The sequence below is a fragment of the Rana temporaria genome, chromosome 7, assembly GCF_905171775.1.
Source record: "Rana temporaria chromosome 7, aRanTem1.1, whole genome shotgun sequence".
NCBI classification, from domain to species: domain Eukaryota; kingdom Metazoa; phylum Chordata; class Amphibia; order Anura; family Ranidae; genus Rana; species Rana temporaria.
The window spans coordinates 60,776,655-60,796,625 of record NC_053495.1 but is presented as its reverse complement, the minus strand read 5'-3'; the positions used below and the strand labels follow the sequence as shown (position 1 = coordinate 60,796,625).

At 44.2% G+C, this 19,971-nt stretch overlaps 1 protein-coding gene across 1 annotated transcript in view; it reads left to right on the top strand.

The window, feature by feature from the left end:
- Positions 1 to 14,936, top strand: part of ACO2 (aconitase 2) — a 56,289-nt gene extending 41,353 nt beyond the window's left edge. The window contains exons 13-17 of the mRNA XM_040359461.1: positions 2,423 to 2,578; positions 5,933 to 6,124; positions 9,305 to 9,437; positions 12,549 to 12,670; positions 14,458 to 14,936. Of these exons, the coding sequence (XP_040215395.1) occupies positions 2,423 to 2,578; positions 5,933 to 6,124; positions 9,305 to 9,437; positions 12,549 to 12,670; positions 14,458 to 14,592 (738 nt within the window). The 3' untranslated portion in view covers positions 14,593 to 14,936. The remainder of the gene's footprint in view (positions 1 to 2,422; positions 2,579 to 5,932; positions 6,125 to 9,304; positions 9,438 to 12,548; positions 12,671 to 14,457) is intronic.
- The last annotated feature ends 5,035 nt before the right edge of the window (positions 14,937 to 19,971 follow it).

The window sequence follows — 19,971 nt, the reverse complement described above, 5'->3', positions numbered from 1 at the left end:
GCCGCGGACCATCACACCAAAGTGAGACGTTTGCAACGAATCTTTGAAAAAAAACAAAAGGGCAAGGAGAAAAGTGGTGTCTTTGTTTTTTAAATGTATATATATTCCCCCCCCCCCCCGCTGCATGCTCAGTGTCATAAGGAGGCCTTCTGCAGTGCAAACATACCCAGCTCTGCCGCCATATTGTTTTGGTTAAACAAGTGATACTATTGACCACGTTTTCAGTATATTTTATTAGCGTTATACATCCCCCCCCCCCCCCCCAGTACAGAATGTGCTGACGGCTTGAAAGACGATTGCTGAAGCTTGAATACAGATACTACTTTTATCCTTTTTTACTGCAGCTGACATAATCCTTACATCAGAGGCAGCACTGACATGCAAGCGGATGCTATAGCAAATGGGTGTTTATCTTTTTTACACTGCTGGGAACCTGCTGACTCTCCACCCCATCCCCTAGGGCTTGCCTGTACTCCTTGGGTGCCTGGGACAATCACCACCCGATTTGTCTGTGCTCAGTCAGCTTAACCACTTCCCGCCCGGTCAATAGTATATTGATGTCCGGGAAGTGGTTGTGTTATCCTGAATGGACGTCTATTGACATCCAGCAGGATAACATGCCGGCGCACACCCATGGGGGCGCGCAGCGCGGCGATCGTTGATGCGGGGTGTCAGTCTGACACCCTGCATCTCCGATCTCGGTAAAGAGCCTCTCTGTCCAAGCACGGCTGATCATGATGTAAACAGGAAGAGCTGTTGATCGGCTCTTCCTCACCCGCGTCTGACAGACACGAGTAGAGGAGAGCCGAGCGGCGGCGCTCCTGACAGGGGGGGACCACCAGGGAAGGGGGCAACCATAAAAAAAAACCAGGGAAGGGGGCAACCATAAAAAATGAGCACACTAGATGCCAATCAGTGCCCACAAATAGGCACTGACTGGCACAAATTTGTAAATAAACAAGTGATGCCCAGCAATGCCACCTCTCAGTGCCCACCCATAAGTGCCCATCTGTGCCACCCATAAGTGCCCATCTGTGCCACCCATAAGTGCCCATCTGTGCCACCCATAAGTGCCCATCTGTGCCACCCATAAGTGCCCATCAGTGCCGCCTCATCGGTGGCCCATCAGTGCCACCTAATCGGTGGCCCATCAGTGCCGCCATATCAGTGCCCGTAATTGAAGAAGAAAACGTACTTATTTACAAAAAAAATACAGAAAAAAATAAAAACTATTTTTTTTTCTTCAAAATTTTCGGTCTTTTTTTAGTTGTTGCGCAAAAAATAAAAATCGCAGAGGTGATAAAATACCACCAAAAGAAAGCTCTATTTGCGGGAACAAAATTTAAAAAAAGTTGTTTGGGTACAGTGTAGCATGACCGCGCAATTGTCATTCAAAATGCAAGAGCGATGAAAGCTGAAAATTGGCTTGGGCAGGAAGGTGCGTAAGTGCCTGGTATGGAAGTGGTTAAAGTAGTTGTAAAGGATAATTTCCTATTCTGGGTCTCCTGCTGATGCACTTTGGTCCTCCTTCTGTGTCAAGCGCTTGCTATGGTGCCAGACGTGTAGGCTCATTCCTGAGCCAGTCTGTGTCCATAACACACACACACACACACACACGCTTCATGGCTTGCCCCCTGTCTTTGGACAGGATTTGATTGACAGGAGCTACCTCAGCAAAACCTGTAAGGGGACAGAGTGGAGTGAGCCACTACAGACAAGGAGTTCTGGCTCAATCCTGCGCTGTGCCCTGCCCAAGTATTTGGCTGAGGTGGCGATGGAGCTACTGGGACATTTTTTTACCTTCTAGCAGGGAATGAATTAAAGGAGCTGTAAAGGCAGAAAGTCTTTTATCTTGGTGCATTAAAATAAAAAGCCTTCTGTAACGGCACCCCCTTGTACTTACCTGGGCCCCATCTGTCCAGCGATGTCAGGGACTCTCCACCCCCCCCCCCCCCCAATTGTCTGAGACACAGCAGTGGTGCCATTGTTTCTCGCAGCTGTCAGTCGGTGAGCCAATCGGGAGAGGGGGCAGGGCCAAGCTGCAGTTCCCTGTATGAATGGTCACAATGAGCTGCAGCTTGGGTGCCCCCATAGCAAGCTGCTTGCTGTGGAGGCACTCGAAAGGAGGGAGGGGCAAAGAGGAACCAGAGAAGAGTAGGACCCGGGGCTGTTCAGTGCAAAACCACTACAACAGAGCAGGCAAGTATAACATGGCGTGTGTGTTATTGTAAGTGTTGTTTAATAAATAAAAAAACAATCACTTTAAGGTTAGAAATGTCTTGGCTTTAGAACCACTTTAAACCGAGCCCAGAGCTAACATTATGGCTCCCTCAAAAGAAGTTGTGCATTGTGCTACCATATGGCATTGTGTGCTTTTAGAAAGCGATGCATTTTTATATGGATAACTTTGTTACTCCCTCAGAACTTTGACCCTGGTCAAGACACTTACCAGTACCCACCAAAGGACGGATGTGCTGATCAGGTTGATGTGAGTCCCACCAGCCAGCGCCTGCAGCTTTTGGAGCCTTTTGATAAGTGGAATGGAAAGGACTTGGAAAACATGCAGATCCTCATAAAGGTAATGCAGAATGACAGTTGTGGTGTTTTGTTTTGATTCCATTTCGCATGATCAAATGTGTAATACACTTTGGCTTGGATCACATTTTAACTACTTTAAACCCACAGGATCACATGTACCTTCTTTACATTCATATAAAGCATATGTGAAATGGCAAAGTGGGGTAGGCTTTAACACACGCACACATGCCTCCGAGTCACTGTGTTCTATGCTTCTATAAACCAAGTGGTGCCGCTCTCTTGTATAACCAAAATGTGATTCTGTTAATGTTACTGTATTTTTAAATCCAAAGAAAGTCCATATAAAAAATTAAGATTGACAAAAATAAATCCGTTCATGTCTTTCGTTGCGATGTGAACCGTAAACTCCATCAAAACGTGAATCTGCTGTAAAGTTCCTAATTAAAAATAAAAAAAGTATTCAAGTGGCCATCGCTCTGCGCTGCAAAGATCTTCATACAATGGTGATTGTCCCTTTACCAGATGCCCCCTCATTCGGGGGATGTGCCCTTTTCCCACCATAGGGGATCTTTAGTAATGTTCCAATATTATAGACTTTTTTTCTCTCCACTCCTTGGTTTCACCTCCATGGCTATATTAAAGGGTGCATATAAGCTGCCTATGGGGATGTATTGGTGCATATAGAATATGCGCTATGTGAGCATTTGGCCCCTTTCACATTGAGGAGTTTTTCAGGCGGTAAAGCGCTAAAAATAGCGCTGCTATCCCGCCTGAAAAACTCCTGCACTGCAGACTCAATGTGAAAGCCCGAGGGCTTTCACACTGAGGCGATGCGCTGGCGGGAGACAAAAAAATCTCCTGTCAGCAGCATCTTTGGAGCGGTGAGAGGAGCGGCGTGTATATACCGCTCCTTCACCGCTCCTTCCCATTGAAAACAATGGGAACCGCGGCAATACCGCCCGCAATGCGCCTCTATAGAGGCGCATTGCGGGCGATATTAACTCTTTATCGGCCGCTAGCGGGGGTTAATACCGCACCGCTAGCGGCTGATACCCGCGGCAATTCCGGCGGTATAGCGCCGCTATTTTTAGCGGCGTTATACCGCCACCGCAGCTCCTGCCTCAGTCTGAAAGGGGCCTTTGTGTGTGTATATACAATGCTTAGCATAAATGAGTACACCCCAGAAGATTTGTTAAAAACCGTTACATCCCATAGAAAAGGGTTATTCTGAAAAGGTATCGGTCTGTACCAATGTCGTTTATCTTACTCAGGTGTCCTTTTATAAAAGTGAGATCAGCAGTGATCCCGATTCTCACCGCTGATCTCAGGTCATACACAGTTTATGAAGCTGAGGTAATCAGCTGAGAACATGTTCTTCACTGATTATCTCAGCACAGTGAGAATCTGTAACGGACTGTCACAGAAACGGCCTGTTTATGAAAGTGCGATCTCAGCACCTCACTGACGATCTGTGACAGAATTCTCACTTTCTGATTCACCATCTCTGAGGTGGAGAATCAGAGTGAGAAGCGTGAAGCTGGCTGATATTGTGGAGGAAGAAGGAAGTCTTTTGACTTCCATGCTTCACACACAAGCAGCCATACAGTCAGATCACATCTTCTCCACTTATTACACACCCCAAAATTAGCAGGTTAGGAATTTATAGTGTGTATATGTGTGTGTGTATATGTATATATATGTGTGTATGTATATATATATATATATATATATATATATATATATATATATATATATATATATATATATATATATATATATATATATATATATATATATACACACATGTATACACACACATATATCTCTCTCTATCTCTCTATCTATCTATCTATCTATCTATCTATATATATATATATATATAATACCTAATTCTACCTGTATTAAAATTAATGATTATAAATGTATTTTTTATTTATATGAATGGTGTATAGCTGCATTACATATGTGGGATTCTGTTCATATACGATACACCATTCACATTTAGCAAATCAAAATGCACGTTAAAAAGGTGTCAAACTATATGCTAAAAAAAGCGCCAAAGTGTGCATTACAAACTACACCAAAATGCATCTTAAAATAACCTGTGCCAAAATGTGTGCTAAAGGACCAAAATGTGTGTTTAAAAAAATGCACAATAAAATAACCTACGGCCAGATGTGTGTTAAAAAAATATGCCATGTTAAAAAAAATGCCAAAATATGCATAAATAATGCCAAAATTGGCAATTAAAAAACACACATTTAAACAATGTGCCAAAATGTGTGTTAAAAAAGCGCTTATTATTTTCATGTAATAAGTCTTTTTAACTTTGGTTTCACTTTTAAAACTCAGCTGCTCTGTAATCACACAAGTTTCTCAGGCGATCACAGGCAGCCCCTCCCCCCTTCTACTCAGATCTCAGGTGTTCTTAGAGGAAAAACTTCTCATCTATTCTCCTTCTGAGAACAAATGTTCTCCGCTTCATAAACAGGGTGCCAGAGGAGAAGATTTTTCTGAGAACTGCTGAGAACTGAAATGAGATAAATGATCACCGTTTGATAAACGTACACCTCAGTGTCCAAAACCTTTGAGTTATAACCTGGGGAGACAGAAGATAACTCTTTTTGTACAATGTCTATTCGTGAGCCTATGAACCTCATTTTTAACTTTTTTTAAATCGAATATGGCTGCTCTTCTGTTCATAATAAATAAATAAATATATATATATATATATATATATATATCATATTTATCTTCGTATAGCGCGCACCCCCAACCTGGAAGGGAAATTTCAGGGGAAAAAAAAATACTTAGTTTGAATGCCCCTCGTCGGTGTCTTGCCCAGCGTCCATCGGTGGCCTTGTCCGGTCCGGCGTCCGTCTGCGGCCCTGGTGGTGTCCTCCCCGCTAATACTGCGCTGTTTCTGAGTTGATCCCCGCTTCGCGCGTTGTGTTTGAATGCCGCCGCCGACATTTACCGAGCGCAGTACATTTGGGCACGCTCGGCTCCTTTCGCATAAAGGCTACGAGGCGGCACAGGGCGTGACTGCGAGGGGAGCCGATCTTGGCCGAGTGTACCGCGCTCGGTATATGTCGGCGGCAGCATTCAAACACAGCGCGGGAAGCACCAGTTTTAAAACAAAGCTTTCTGCCTTGCTTCTATCTAAAATGGAACAAACACAATACATTTTAACGAAGAGCCAAGCGTGGGGGTCCTGTAGTGTATTTTGTTAATGGCAGCATGAGGATTTTATTAATATTGGCATATAAAGTGCAAAAGTATTATTTGCTGCTTTTTCTCGCACTGCTGGTAATGCTGAGCCCACGCTGTGAAAAGATCCACCATATTCTATTATAGACTGAAAAAAAACGTATAATTTTTTTTTCCCCAATAGGTGAAGGGCAAGTGCACAACCGATCATATTTCAGCTGCTGGGCCATGGCTGAAATTTAGGGGTCATCTGGACAATATTTCTAACAACCTGCTGATTGGTGCCATCAACCTTGAAAACAATAAGGCAAATTGTGTAAAGAATTGTGTTACCCAGGAGTATGGACCCATTCCTGACACTGCTCGCTATTACAAGGTAACTTGAACCATTCTTTGTGCATATTTAGTGGTTTATGGATTTTTGCAGTACTGTAGGGAGAAGCAGAAGAATATGTTCAGAAAAATTACAAAGCTTAAGCTTGGTTGTTTTCATGTTCAGTCCTATATAACGGACTATTAACCACTTAAAGCGGAGTTCCACCCACAATTTCACTTTTTAAATATAAATACCCCTGTAATACACAAGCTTAATGTATTCTAGTAAAGTTAGTCTGTAAACTAAGGTCCGTTTTGTTAGGTTGTTACAGCATTTAAATAGTTTATAATCTAGAAATAGACCGTGGCCATCTTAAGTGTGGGCATCATGAAGCCAGACTGTATGACTTCCTGGATTTCAGCTTTGCATATCTTGCACATGCTCAGTGCACAAGCAATGCAATAGGTTTCAGTCAGGTTTGCAAGGACTACTGGGAAACATGATGCCTATCCCAGAAACCCTTGCAAATAGCCTAGGCAAATAAGGAGGAGGAAGTAATGAAAGACTACAAAATAAAGGTATTTACAAGCAACAAATTAAATAAAAATTGTCCATTCTGAACACTATGAGATTAGAGCATGCAGCACAGACAAACATAAAAAAATGGGTGGAACTCCACTTTAAGGACCTTGCCTGTTTTTCAGATTTGGTGTTTACAAGATTAAAACAGTTTTTTTTGCTCAAATTACTTAAAACCTCCAAACATTATATATATTTTTTTCTAACACCCTAGAGAATAATATGGTGGTAATTGCAATACTTTTTGTCACACCGTATCTGCGCAGCGGTCTTACAAGCGCACTTTTTTTTTTTTTTGGAAAAAAATCACTTTTTTGAATTAAAATATAAGACAACAGTAAAGTTAGCCCAATTTATTTTTTTATATTGTTAAAGATAATGTTATGCAGAGTAAAATGATACCCAACATGTCAAGCTTTAAAATTGCGCCCGCTCGTGGAATAGCGCCAAACTTTTAACCTTAAAAATCTCCATAGGCGATGTTTAAAAAAATTCTATAGGTTGCATCTTTTGAGTTAGAGGAGGTCCAGGGCTAGAATTATTGCTCTCCCTCCAATGATCGCGGCGATACCTCACTTGTGTGGTTTGAACACCGTTTTCATATGCGGGCGCTACTCATGTATGCGTTCGCTTCTGTGCGCGAGCTCGTCGGGACGCTTTAAAATTTTTTTGGGGGGTTTTCTTTTTTTTTTATTTCAATTTTTACAATAAAAAAAAAAAGGGGGCATTTTTTTATTCCTATTACAAGGAATGTAAACATCCCTTGTAATAGAAAAAAGCATGACAGGTCTTCTTAACCACTTACCCCCCGGACCATATTGCTGCCCAAAGACCATAGAACTTTTTGCGATTCGGGACTGCGTCGCTTTAACTGACAATTGCGCGGTCGTGCGACGTGGCTCCCAAACAAAATTGGCGTCCTTTTTTTCCCACAAATAGAGCTTTCTTTTGGTGGTATTTGATCACCTCTGCGGTTTTTATTTTTTGCGCTATAAACAAAAATAGAGCGACAATTTTGAAAAAAAATTATATTTTTTGCTGTAATAAATATCCCCCAAAAATATATATATATAAAAAAAAAAAAAAATTTCCTCAGTTTAGGCCGATACGTATTCTTCTACGTATTCTTCTACGTATTTTTCATAAAAAAAATCGCAATAAGCGTTTATTGATTGGTTTGCGCAAAAGTTATAGCGTTTACAAAATAGGGGGTATTTTTATGTCATTTTTATTAATATATTTTTTTTACTAGTAATGGCGGCGATCAGCGTTTTTTTTTTTCCGGTACTGCGACATTATGGCGGACACTTCTGACACTTTTGACACATTTTTGGGACTAGTGGCATTTTTATAGCGATCAGTGCTATAAAAATGCATTGGATTACTATAAAAATGCCACTGGCAGTGAAGGGGTTAACACTAGGGGCGGGGAAGGGGTTAAGTATGCCTGGGTGTGTTCATACTGTGGGGGGGGGTGGCCTCATTAGGGGAAACACTGATCCTCTGTTCATACATTGTATGAACAGAAGATCAGCATTTCCCCTGCTGACAGGACCGAGAGCTGTGTGTTTACACACACAGCTCCCGGTCCCCGCTCTGTAACGAGCAATCGCGGGTGCCCGGCGACGATCGCGCCCGCCGGGCACACGCACGGGAGTCGGGGGCGAGCGCGCGCGCCCCTAGTGGCCGCTCTAAGAGCCGACGTAGTATGACGTGCTCTCGCCCAGGAGAGCCGACCTGCCGCCGTAGAATCACGGCGGCTGGTCGGCAAGTAGTTAAATATGAGATGTGGGGTCAAAAAGACCTTGCATCTCATATTTAGACTAAAATGCAAAAAAAAGAAAATGTGTCATTTGAAAAAATGACAACAAGAAAATGTCACTTTAAGGAGCATGGGCAGAAGTGACGTTTTGACGTCGCTTCCGCCCTGCTATGCTATGGGGACCGGGTGGGGGCCATCTTGCCCTCACTCGTATCCCAGCCGAGAGGACCCGATCGCCTCGGGGCCCTTTCTCGCCGCCGATCACGGTGATCTCGTGGTTAATCCGCCGTGGAGACCACCGTTATCGTTTACAGGACCGCTCAAAGAAAAGATGGATATCTCGTTGTGGCAGCGGCTGCTGCCATTGCCGAGATATCCATCTTTAAAGTACCGACGTATATGTACATGAGCGGGTCCTTAAGTGGTTAAAATGCATTATTCTAGGACAGTGAAGCACTTTTTTTTAGTGATTGTCTGTTTCTGTGTGTCGGCTGATGTTTGTTTTTGTGAAAGCTGCTGCATTCCTTGTCTTGAGATGTGTGGACAAGTCTTCTATGACATATAAAACATGGAGCCATGCATGTGGCATTCCGGAAATCCCACCTATTCCAGTATCGGTTTGTTAAAAGCTGATGACATTTGGGTACGTTTGAGCGACAGTCAGTAAGACTGTTGGGTAAATCACATTGGTATGTTTAATAATGCCATGTATGGCCAGCTTTAGACGTTGGTTAGATTTCTGTTGTGGTTGGCTTTTGGAGAGATCTTGAATAAAAATACTACTACCTACTTTTACATACAGAGTATATTTGGGTGCAGGACAGCTCGTCGGTTGCTGTGTACACTAGTGTTCCAAAGAATGACCAGGATTCACTCGCTTTGTTTTTTTTTCATTGTAGGCAAATGGAATAAATTGGGTGGTAATCGGAGATGAGAACTATGGAGAGGGCTCTAGCAGAGAGCATGCTGCCCTTGAACCACGACACTTAGGTGGCAGAGCCATCATTACAAAGAGCTTTGCAAGAATTCACGGTGAGTTTAAATTGATTTTTTTCCCTGGTTCTAGGAAGCTGGCGCAAAATAATAAACATTTTGGTGAGCGTGAAATCTGGGGCTTCCTCTTCTCAAGTGGATTATAGTGGAAATGACAGAACGAAAATGTTACTTTCTCAGGTTTCCTACACTTCGCTGTGGGGTACATACCTTGCTAGTTCTGGCCCTGCCAGAATCTTTTGTCTGCACCTTGGGTGTTAACCAAAGTACTAACCTGTTGCAGGAACAGTCAGCGCAGGCTGTCACATGGGTTTGACTCCCTGTCACATTGGTTTGACTCCCAAGTATTATTGGTCCAATCAATCTTTAAAAGAAGTGTGTGTATGTATGTGTGTGTGTGTGTGTGTGTGTGTGTGTGTGTGTGTGTGTGTGTGTATATATATATATATATATATATATATATATATATATATATATATATATATATATATATATATATATATATATATATATATATATATATATATATATATGTATGTGTATATATATATATATATATATATATATATGTGTATATATATACAATTTTTTAAATCCTATGTACCTAGGTGGATGCAGCATAGTCCAGCCACCCCACCCCCCTCCCCCCGCTTTAGGACTGAACTGAGCGATCGAATGCTGCCGATCACTCGGTTCTCGGGGCTTCCTGAGCAGAGAGCTGGTGACTGCACTGGCTCTCTGCCCTGCCCCACCTCACTCCCTGGAGGCTGTGAAGGGGGGGGGGGGGGGAGTGACTGACTGGCTGAGAGGCTGAACCAGGTTGCCGGTGACTTGTCCTCAATGTTCCCCTATGGTGGAAGTTCCTCCACTCACTGCGCAGGCGCAATCTTCCCGACGGAAATCCCCGAACCTCGCCCGGCATCCAGGCTCATTCTTTAACATCCCCGTGGATTGGAGGATGTTAAAAAAAGAGCCAGGAGGCCGAGCGAGCGAAGCGAGCCGTCCGAGCGCAGCGAGGACGTGAGGCCGACTGGCCACTTTCCTCTAAGTCCACGTCGCCCTGGATGCCGGCCGCCGTTCGGGGATTTCCGTCAGCAAGTTTGCACCTGCGCAGTGCTTGACGGAACTTTCCCGATGGCTGGAACCATCTCTGCGCCTCAGTTCGCGCATGCGCTGGAACTTCCGTGATACCTGGAACCAGCACGGCAGATCACCGGTCCAGGCATGTGGGCAGATTCCAACTTCATTGTCATGATCTTACCCCAGCTGGAATGGTTTTGTGATGTCAGCTGACAGCTTCAGCCTGCTGTCTGCTGAAAACAGGTCTGTGATCCACAAGTACAGCCAAACAAGCTTTGACTGTACTTCTCTACCTTTTAATCTTCTATAATCGATGCTGAAAGTGACTCGCCTCTTGATGTTCTGAACATAGGCCAGAGTGTTAGTTTTCCCCCACAGGCGCTAAACTCAGATTTGAGCGCTGACCCTCTGCTTCGCATTGGTCTTAAACCCGATGGTGATCTCCTTTTTGGGGAATCCTTTTCATCCAGTTTCACGTCATACCTCTACGACATTCAGTTGGTTGTGGGACAATTGCATTGAAGTACTCGTACCGATTGTCTGGTTTTACACTGATCTTCAGGACCAGGTTATACTTTTGGCTTGATGGCTCAGGTCCTTCCCGTTTTCTTGAGAATTCTCAAGACTGATGCCAGCCTGATTGGCTGGGGAGGGGTCTTGGGCAATATTTTGATGCAATGGTTTAAGTGTTTTGTCAGTCAAATGCCATAGCAGTGAAGTACATCAAAACCATCAGGGGAGTACCAGAAGCAGTGCTGCAATAGTTTGGATCCTGTACTAGGCAGAACTTAATGTTGCCACCTCGTACATGTATGTCCAAGGTCTGCAATTATACTTCTCAGCTGATAGCACTTGGACCTGGTGGAGTAGTCCCCTATACCCTACTATGAGGTACAGAATGCTGGATGATCTCCCAGGCTCAAACAAATTAGAAATGTTTGACTCCAGGCACAGGATCCTCTTGTGGAAGCAATGCATGCTCTGGTGGCTCCATGGGATCAGTATGCCCTGGTTCATTTCTACGTGTTCTATGTTTGACCCTGGAGGATATGCCCACTGTGACAGGAAAATTCTGGAGCCTTAGTAGGCTCAGCATCCATAAGATGGGGTTTCAACTGTTCCTAGCTTTTATTAACACAATTGGGAGTTATTCTTTGTGCCTGCCCCAGCCATTTTTGTCTCATTTTTCTTGAAATGAACTGTTTAAATTTGTCCGATTGTGTCATCCTGTCAGAGGATGGAAACGATTAAACCTGCATCACCCTTCTCGGGTGATGCATTCCCGCTTGCCTTTTTTCACCAAAGACACATCGCACGTTGCACTCTGGCTGCAATCTTCTACAGAGTGACTGGAACATGGTCAGTGCCTGGGTTATAGCTTCTGTGTATGGACATGCAAAACCTTACCAATTACGCTCTACATTCTGTGACTCTCCCACCAGTCCTCTCTTCACCATGGCAGATAAGATGCAAGGAAGCTGGGCCAAATGGCATGCGTTCTGCAGAGGACGTACAGGAAACTCAAATTGCTGTCAAGGAGTTGTCTGTACCCTTGTCCCAGTGCTTTCCTTTTTTTTTTTTTTTTGGGAGTAGGCAGTTGCATTAACCGCTTAAGGGCAGCCGCACGACGATATACGTGGGTTGCGCGCCGCGCTGCTGCGACTCGGTCTTGGGCTCTGCACAGTTTTTTTAGTAAATAAACCCCACTGTGTGTGCTCTAAAGAACAAAAGTGGCACTTTTGGCAGCAGTACCGGCAACTTCCCATCTGCTGCCGGAATTGGAGAGTTGGACTGAGTGCTTCTGCGCTTCTCGGGAAAAGCCTTTTATTTCTATCGACAAATGAAAGGCTTTGTGTAATCGGCCAATGTGAAAATTGTGATGGCATCTGTCTGCTCCTCCACCCAGCCCACCTGAAGAAGGCTTATGTTCAGCTTGGCCCAGATGAACGATCTGAAATTAAGTTTAAACCTGCAATTCTACGTTAAATCGTGTATTTTACACGTGGGAACATACATTGAGATCGGTTACCCTATTAACAATAAAGCTAACATTTTTGTTTCTTTGTCTAGAAACCAACCTAAAGAAACAGGGGCTTCTGCCTCTCACCTTTTCTGACCCAGCTGACTATGAGAAGATTCACCCCGAGGACAAGATTACACTTGCCGGTTTAAAAGACCTGGCACCAGGGAAGGTAAGCTTCACAAAGTTTTTTTTTTTTCTTCAACACCTAATGACTGCATCAGTAATGTGGTCTTTATACATATAACCATCTTGAATAGTTTCATTAATGTATTCCTCATTCAGAGACGTTCTGTCACATTATGTTCTGGAGCGCACAACACACTTCTGCATACATTTGGCAAAGGTTTGAAGGACACACACACACACACACACACACACACACACACACACACACACACACACACACACACACACACACACACACACACACACACACACTTGTATTGACGAAGGGGGGAAAACTCTCAGGCCCCGTACACACGACCGGATTGATCCGCGGATCAGTTCCAGCAGATAGATCCGGTCGTGTGTACGGCCTAGCGGACATTTTCAGGCTGATAAAAATCCAGCCGACGGATTGATCTGATGGTGAGTACAGCCATCAGATCCAAATCCGCCAGAGGATTTATCCGCTGGAAACGGTCCGGCGGACCTTTTCCAGCGGAAATCCTCTTGTGTGTACAAGGCCTCAGACTATATGTACCACTTGGGGGTTTTTTTTTGCACAATTTTTTATAAGTTTCTAATGCACATCTTTTTGCAGGTAAAGTGCATTTTATAATTGTTTTGTTTACTAGGAGCCTGCAAATTAATGCACCCACAATCAGCAGATCACTGATGCAATGCAGGGCTCTTGCAGACCGTCTGTGTAAGCTGTCTGCTCATACCTCATATGAACAGGCACACTGACAGGAAGCATCAGGGAAATACCTGGAGCACTCAACAGCGCCCTGGTAGTTCATTGAGAACTACAACCTGACAGCCACAAACACTGAATGACTGTCAGGAAGGGCCCTGCTCAGCTGCGTTTTAAAGAAAAATTGACAGCCAGTGTAAAGACAACCCCCCCCCCTGCTTGCTGTTGTCATAGCAGGGGAGCGGGGAGGTGCAGGGGCTACTGCAAGAGTAACAATTTACACCCATATTCGGGGTGTAACATGTTACGAAAGGTGACTTTCTCCTTTTAACAAAGCTGTAAATTTGGAAGAATTTCATAGTTGGTAACCTAATCCTAGTTTAATTCAGGGGAAATATAGCAAGACTTTGGTAAAAAGATTCTTTATGGGGTCCACATTTATTGACCAGTCAGCAACATATGCATGAATAGTGGGAAGGGGGGGGGGGCTGCTTAGATTCTGGGTCATGTTTCTTGAAGTAGTGATGTGGTTTCCCAGACAAATAGTGAGGGTTATTATACCAGCATGGACACTGCAATAAAACCAGAGGAGGGCTTTTACATCCACTTTTAAGGCCTAGTTTACTTGGGTCTCAAATTGAACACTACTCATCAAAAGTTTAACGGCAGATTTCTTAAAGCATTGAAACCACCCCATTTTTCCAGACTGGGAATACAAAAAATAGTGATAGAAATCTCTGCAATGGGGATGCAGACAGCCATAAAAAAACTGCCAGGTTCAATCTTTTCCCAGTACATGTAGAAGCTGCCATGTTTACCTATGGTAGAATTCAGTGCAAGACTAAAAATCTACTGTATACATTTTAAGAGGTTCATAGGATTGTTTTGATATACAGTACTTCATATGGTATGAATATAGGACTAGGAATACTATACTTCTACCTAGTAAATTTCATTCTGTACAGGGGGTACCATGGAAGAATATAGGAACACTTGTTTAATGAGATCTGTGTTTTTGTCACTAGCATTCTGGTTCCAGAGTATTTATTTATTTTTTACATTTTTAATATTCCCCCCCCCCCCCTCTCTCTCTCCCACAGCCTGTCAAATGCATTATCACACATCAGAATGGTAGCCAGGAGACAATCTACTTAAATCAAACATTCAATGAAACGCAGATTGAGTGGTTCCAGGCCGGCAGTGCTCTCAACCGCATGAAAGAGCTTCAGAAATAAGACATCGGATTCTGACATTTTACATAGACTGTCATTCCCGGAATGATTAACACTTCTGATGTATTAATCGCCTACAAACTGCAGCGCTAAAAACTACGTTCGTCCATAATTTTTACTACTCGATTAATTCTGTTCAGTCCTAACTTTTTTATTTTTTCTGTAAGTCCCAGTTCCATCTTGTCGGGTTTATTTCTTATATTTATTGCTGGATTCATGTCAGACTGATCTTGCTACTGTGATGCTCTGCAGTCTGTGAAGTGGTTACAAAGCACCATGCTGTTCTAATAAACAAATATATTTTATCTGACCACAGAATTGTCAAAATAAAATTTCTGTGATCTAGATGTATTTTGTTTTGGTTATTGGTTCATTCAAGCAGGTCACATTCTGGACATTTAAATGATACTGTTGTGATTTCTTGTTCCAAGGCTGCTTTTACACACGTGCGGCGTTGAAGGTAAAATGGCACTAGATTTAGCGGTGCTATTCAGCCACTTGCGGCGTGTTTTGAACCCCCGCTAGTGGACAAATAAAGGGTTAAATGTGCCGTGCAGCACCGCTTCAATGGGCAAGAGCAGCAGTGTATACACCGCCCCAAAGATGCTGCTTGCAGGACTTTTTTTTTTAAGCGTTCTTTCACACTGGGGCGATGTGCTGGCAGCAATCTGGCTTTCACACTGGGACTGCAGGGGAGGCATTCTACAGGCACTACTTTTAGCCTAAAAGTGCCCGAAAAAACACTCCTGTGTGAAAGGGGTCTAATGCCGCGTACACACGATCATTTTTCGGCATGAAAAAAACAAAGTTTTTCAAAAACGTCATTTAAAATGATCGTGTGTGGGCTACACATAATTTTTCGGCTTCTGAAAAACGACCAAAAAAAAAATTCGAACCTGCTGCATATTTTTTAACGTCGTTTAAAAAAATGAAGTTTTTCGGGTTGTAAAAAATGATCGTGTGTGGGCTAAAATGATGTTTTAAACCCGCGCATGCTCAGAAGCAAGTTATGAGACAGGAGCGCTCGTTCTGGTAAAACTACCGTTCATAATGGAGTAAGCACATTCATCACGCTGTAATAGACAGAAAAGCGCGAATCGTCTTTTACTAACACGGAATCCGCTAAAGCAGCCAAAAGGTGAATAGAACTTCCCCTTTAGAGTGCCGTTGTACGTCACCGCGCTTGGTTCATCATTTTTGAAAAACGATGGTGTGTGGGCAACGTCGTTTTTAATGATGAAGTTGGAAAAACGTTATTTTTTGGACATGCTGAAAAACAAAGTTTTTTTTTTTCCAAGCCGAAAAATGATCGTGTGTACGGATTGTAAGAATTGGAATCTCCACTCTAATTTATATAAGTGCATCCTTTTTTCTCTGAGGTGAGTGTATGTGTGGTTCACCAATTTTCTCTTCCTGTCAGAGCAGAAAGGCAGCTCAGTGGCAGGCTTCAAAGACCTTGCCACCAAAACCATACACCTCAACAAGAATGTTCTTATAAGATTGTGTGTTTTTTAAATTCATTTTTATAAATGCATGTTTACTTATAAAAGCCTTTGCTTGGGTACATATTTAAAGGCTCCAGGCTGCTGCTGGGCACCATCTTGAATGTAAGGTCTGGAAGCTCAGCTGTCACTAAAGCAGTGTTTCTCAATTCCAGTCCTCAGGCCCCCCCAACAGGTCAGGTTTTCAGGATTTCCATTATTTTGCACAGGTGATTTGATCAGTTTCACTGCCTTAGTAATCACCACAGCCTTTTCATCTGAGGGAAATCCTGAAAACATGACCTGTTGGGGGGGCCTGAGGACTGGAATTGAGAAACACTCCACTAAAGCAACATTATTATATTCTCCATTTGCTCTTCCCTGGGAACTACATACGTTTTTTTTTTTTTTTAATCCGTTCAAAGGCACATTGCGCATGAATATATTTTCTAATACGGAAAATCACTAGTAGGCGGGTAAAATAAGGTAAGTAAGCGCGTAAAATACTTGACTTTTCTGTGCTTTTACATGCAATTTTTAAGTTGGTGACGAGGTCCCAAGTTTTCAGAGGCTGCCCTCTTTGAGGGGTGAGAACATGCTGCTGGAGAAGTGCAAAACTATCCATTAACCAAGTCTTTGGTTTTCTTTCATGTAATCTTGGCAGCACCTTATGACAGGTTGACTGTCTTAACAATAAGCTGAAGCTCTAACTACCTCGCTGTGTCCCCTTTATTTTTTTAAAGATTTCTTAACCTTTTAGCACTTCCTTTCCACCTCTGCCCCCACTATACAAGGTTCCCCTTTAGAAACCTGCAACGATATGAAAGTAAATCTAAGGCCTCGTACACACGATAGGTTAACCAGAGGACAACGGTCTGACGGACCGTTTTCATCGGTCAAAACCGATCGTGTGTGGGCCCCATAGGTTATTTAACCATCGGTTAAAAAAAAGCCAACTTGCTTTAAATTTAACCGATGGATTCCTAACCGATGGGTCAAAACCAATCGTTAGTAGGCACGACCATCGGTTAAAAACCCGCGCATGCTCAGAATCAAGTCGACGCATGCTTGGAAGCATTGAACTTCGTTTTTTTCAGCATGTGGTTGTGTTTTACGTGACTGCGTTCTGACACGATCGGTTATTTAACCGATGGTGTGTAGGCGCAACGGACCATCAGTCAGCTTCATCGGTTAACCGATGACAACGGTCCTTCAGACTGTTGTCATCGGATGGACTGATCGTGTGTACAAGGCTTAAGAGGTCAGGTTTACCTTATGGCTTTTTCCAGCGGGTAAGAGGGTCATGCAGAGTAGGGGCCTGCATTGGGTGAAACTTTGCTCTGATTCTACCAACCACACCTTGCCATCTCTAGCTGTAGCATTCAGCAGGTAGGTGTCTCTGCTCCTAGCTATTGAAACAAAATAATTAGTATGCCTCAAGCCAACCCATGCCCAACAGTCTAATGCCAGTTTTGCAAATTGCTGGTTTTTCAGCTGATGGATTCAACCCTCTTTTTGTGAATTTTGGTCTATGCTGTACCATGGTGACCAGCAACCTATGTCTAGCAATGCCCTCCTCCATGTGCAATGTGTTTCCACATTGCTGGATCATGTGGTCAGCGGGAAGGTCTACCTGACTACAGAAATGTCATCCAGCAAGAAGGGCACTATTTATAATGTTCACGGCCCATTTGGGTATCTGAGTGGGAAGTTTGAGGCACACGGTTGGATCTGATTGTGCTGCCAGCTGAGTACAATAATGGCTCTTAAAATTGGGGGGCAATAAACAAAAATGCAGGAAGGAGAAATAAAATTAATAAAAAAAACATGCAAAATTGCAGTCTTTCGAAAAAGTCTTGGTAGCTGTGGTGCAAAACGAAGTTTCCTCTTTTTTGTCTCTGAATCATGGCCGCTGCATTTGCCTCCCAGGCTCTGTGGTCGATTTGATCCCTGATATTGCCAGCATCCTTGAAGGAGAGATCAGATTGTTTTGACACCTGTGCTAGTGAAGCGTCTAGCTTTGGGGGTCTTAAAAAATAAATAAAAAATCCTTCTTTCAGCCTCCTGCCTAGATCTTAAGGATGCTTGGAAGAATTTGAGGGTTGCAAGCATTTCAGACTGCACGGATAGGAAGACCTTCATGACCTGCGAGATCGCCTTTCTGGACAACTTATAGATGCATTTATAGAAGAATGGCTTAGTGTGTTCCTGTGACAGTTTGTCATTACAGTAGCCACATCTTTTGGAACAGGAGGGGGGTCTTAGACTTCGGTCTACTGGTGTTCCCCCTGGGCAGCTGTCTCTGGGGAAAAAATACATAGCCATACATTAGCTAGTTACCCCTGATGCCTTCTGCAACATCCTGTAAGGGTTGCCCCCCCTTCCCTTTAACCCTGCCAGCTGGATAGACTCATCCCCATGTGGTCTCCTCATATGCTGTGGCCATTCCCGGCCCTTCTCTCCATGTCCAGGGCAAAAAGAAGGCTCCACTGCTTGTTTGCTGGCTAGGAGAAAAGAAGGATGCGGACCCCTGCTCCACTGCCAGTCCGACCTCCGCTTCACGAGAGTGTGACACCGCTGCCGTTTTCTGGAGACCACTGTCCCCTGAAACGACCTCGTTCTCGTGAGACATGGTCCTGCTGGGTCAATTCCGCGCGTTCTCCCTGCATCGCAAGGACTCGGCCCAGTGTAATGGCCACGTGCAAGTACATGGGGGCATCCAAGCCCCAGGCCAACAACGTGACCCCAGGAAGCCACTCGGGAGCTGGGGCCCTGCAGATTGCATGGTGTACGTGCCGACTTCAAGCCTCCTCACTTGCTGACCCCCAGTTAGGTAAGAGGGGGGAACAGGAAGAGTGGTCCCTGAAGTTCTGGGTAGCCCTCCTTTATCTCTCAGGGGGCTCTTTCAGCCTCTGCTGCCCTCTGGGAAATGGGGGGGAGCGAGCCCTACCAGAACCCATTAGCTTCCTCAGCCTGCGGTCCAGCACCCAGGGGGAGACCTTCAGCCCTTGGTCTAATTTAAAATAAACTTTTGCTGAACTTTGGGGAAAGACAAACAAGAACTGAGAAGCACATGGCACTGCAGCCATAAAAACGGTATTTAGCATCAAAGTAGCGACATACAGGTACGGCGATTTGCGGTAAGTGGTTAAAGACTTCCTGTGTCTCTAAAGCGGAGGTCCACCCTAAAAAAAAAGTATATATTTTGCCAGAAATGGCTGTTGCTAGGCAGATCGTCAATCTGCCACTTCCTATTCTGTGGTAATCTTCTCTTCACATTGCCTCCTGGGAAATTGGGCGCGCTATCTTCTGGGACCTGTGTGTCCCCCAAAAGGCAGCCGCCCATTCACAAAGCGCTGCGCGACTCGCGTATGAGCAGTAAGAAATGGGCAGTGAAGCTGCAAGGCTTCACTGCCTGTTTCCCTTACAGAGGATGGCAGCACAGGCACACAATCTGAAGGACGGATCAGCCTCAGGTGGCTGACATCGCGGGCACCCTGGACAGGTAAGTGTGCTTATTAAAAGTCAGCAGCTACAGTGTTTGTAGCTGCTGACTTTTAATATTTTTTTATTTTTATTTACACAGCTGGACCTCCGCTTTAAAGGGGAGTTCCAGGCATTTTTAATGTTTATTAAAAGTCGGCAGCTACAAAAAGTGTAGCTGCAGGCTTTTAATAAACATGCACTCACCTGCTCCAGGTTCCAGCGACGCGATGGCCGGAGCTCCTCTTCCCCCCCTTTCTGTCCGGCATCCTCCTCATTGTTACTGTGGGCACCCAGCCGTGAGAGCTTTCGGCTTCACGGCCGGGCACTCACTGCGCATGCATGCGCGATTGGACTCGGCGGGACAGGATGTCCCACGCCTCCTGAAGCCCCCACTCCAACCCCCCCCCCCAAAAAA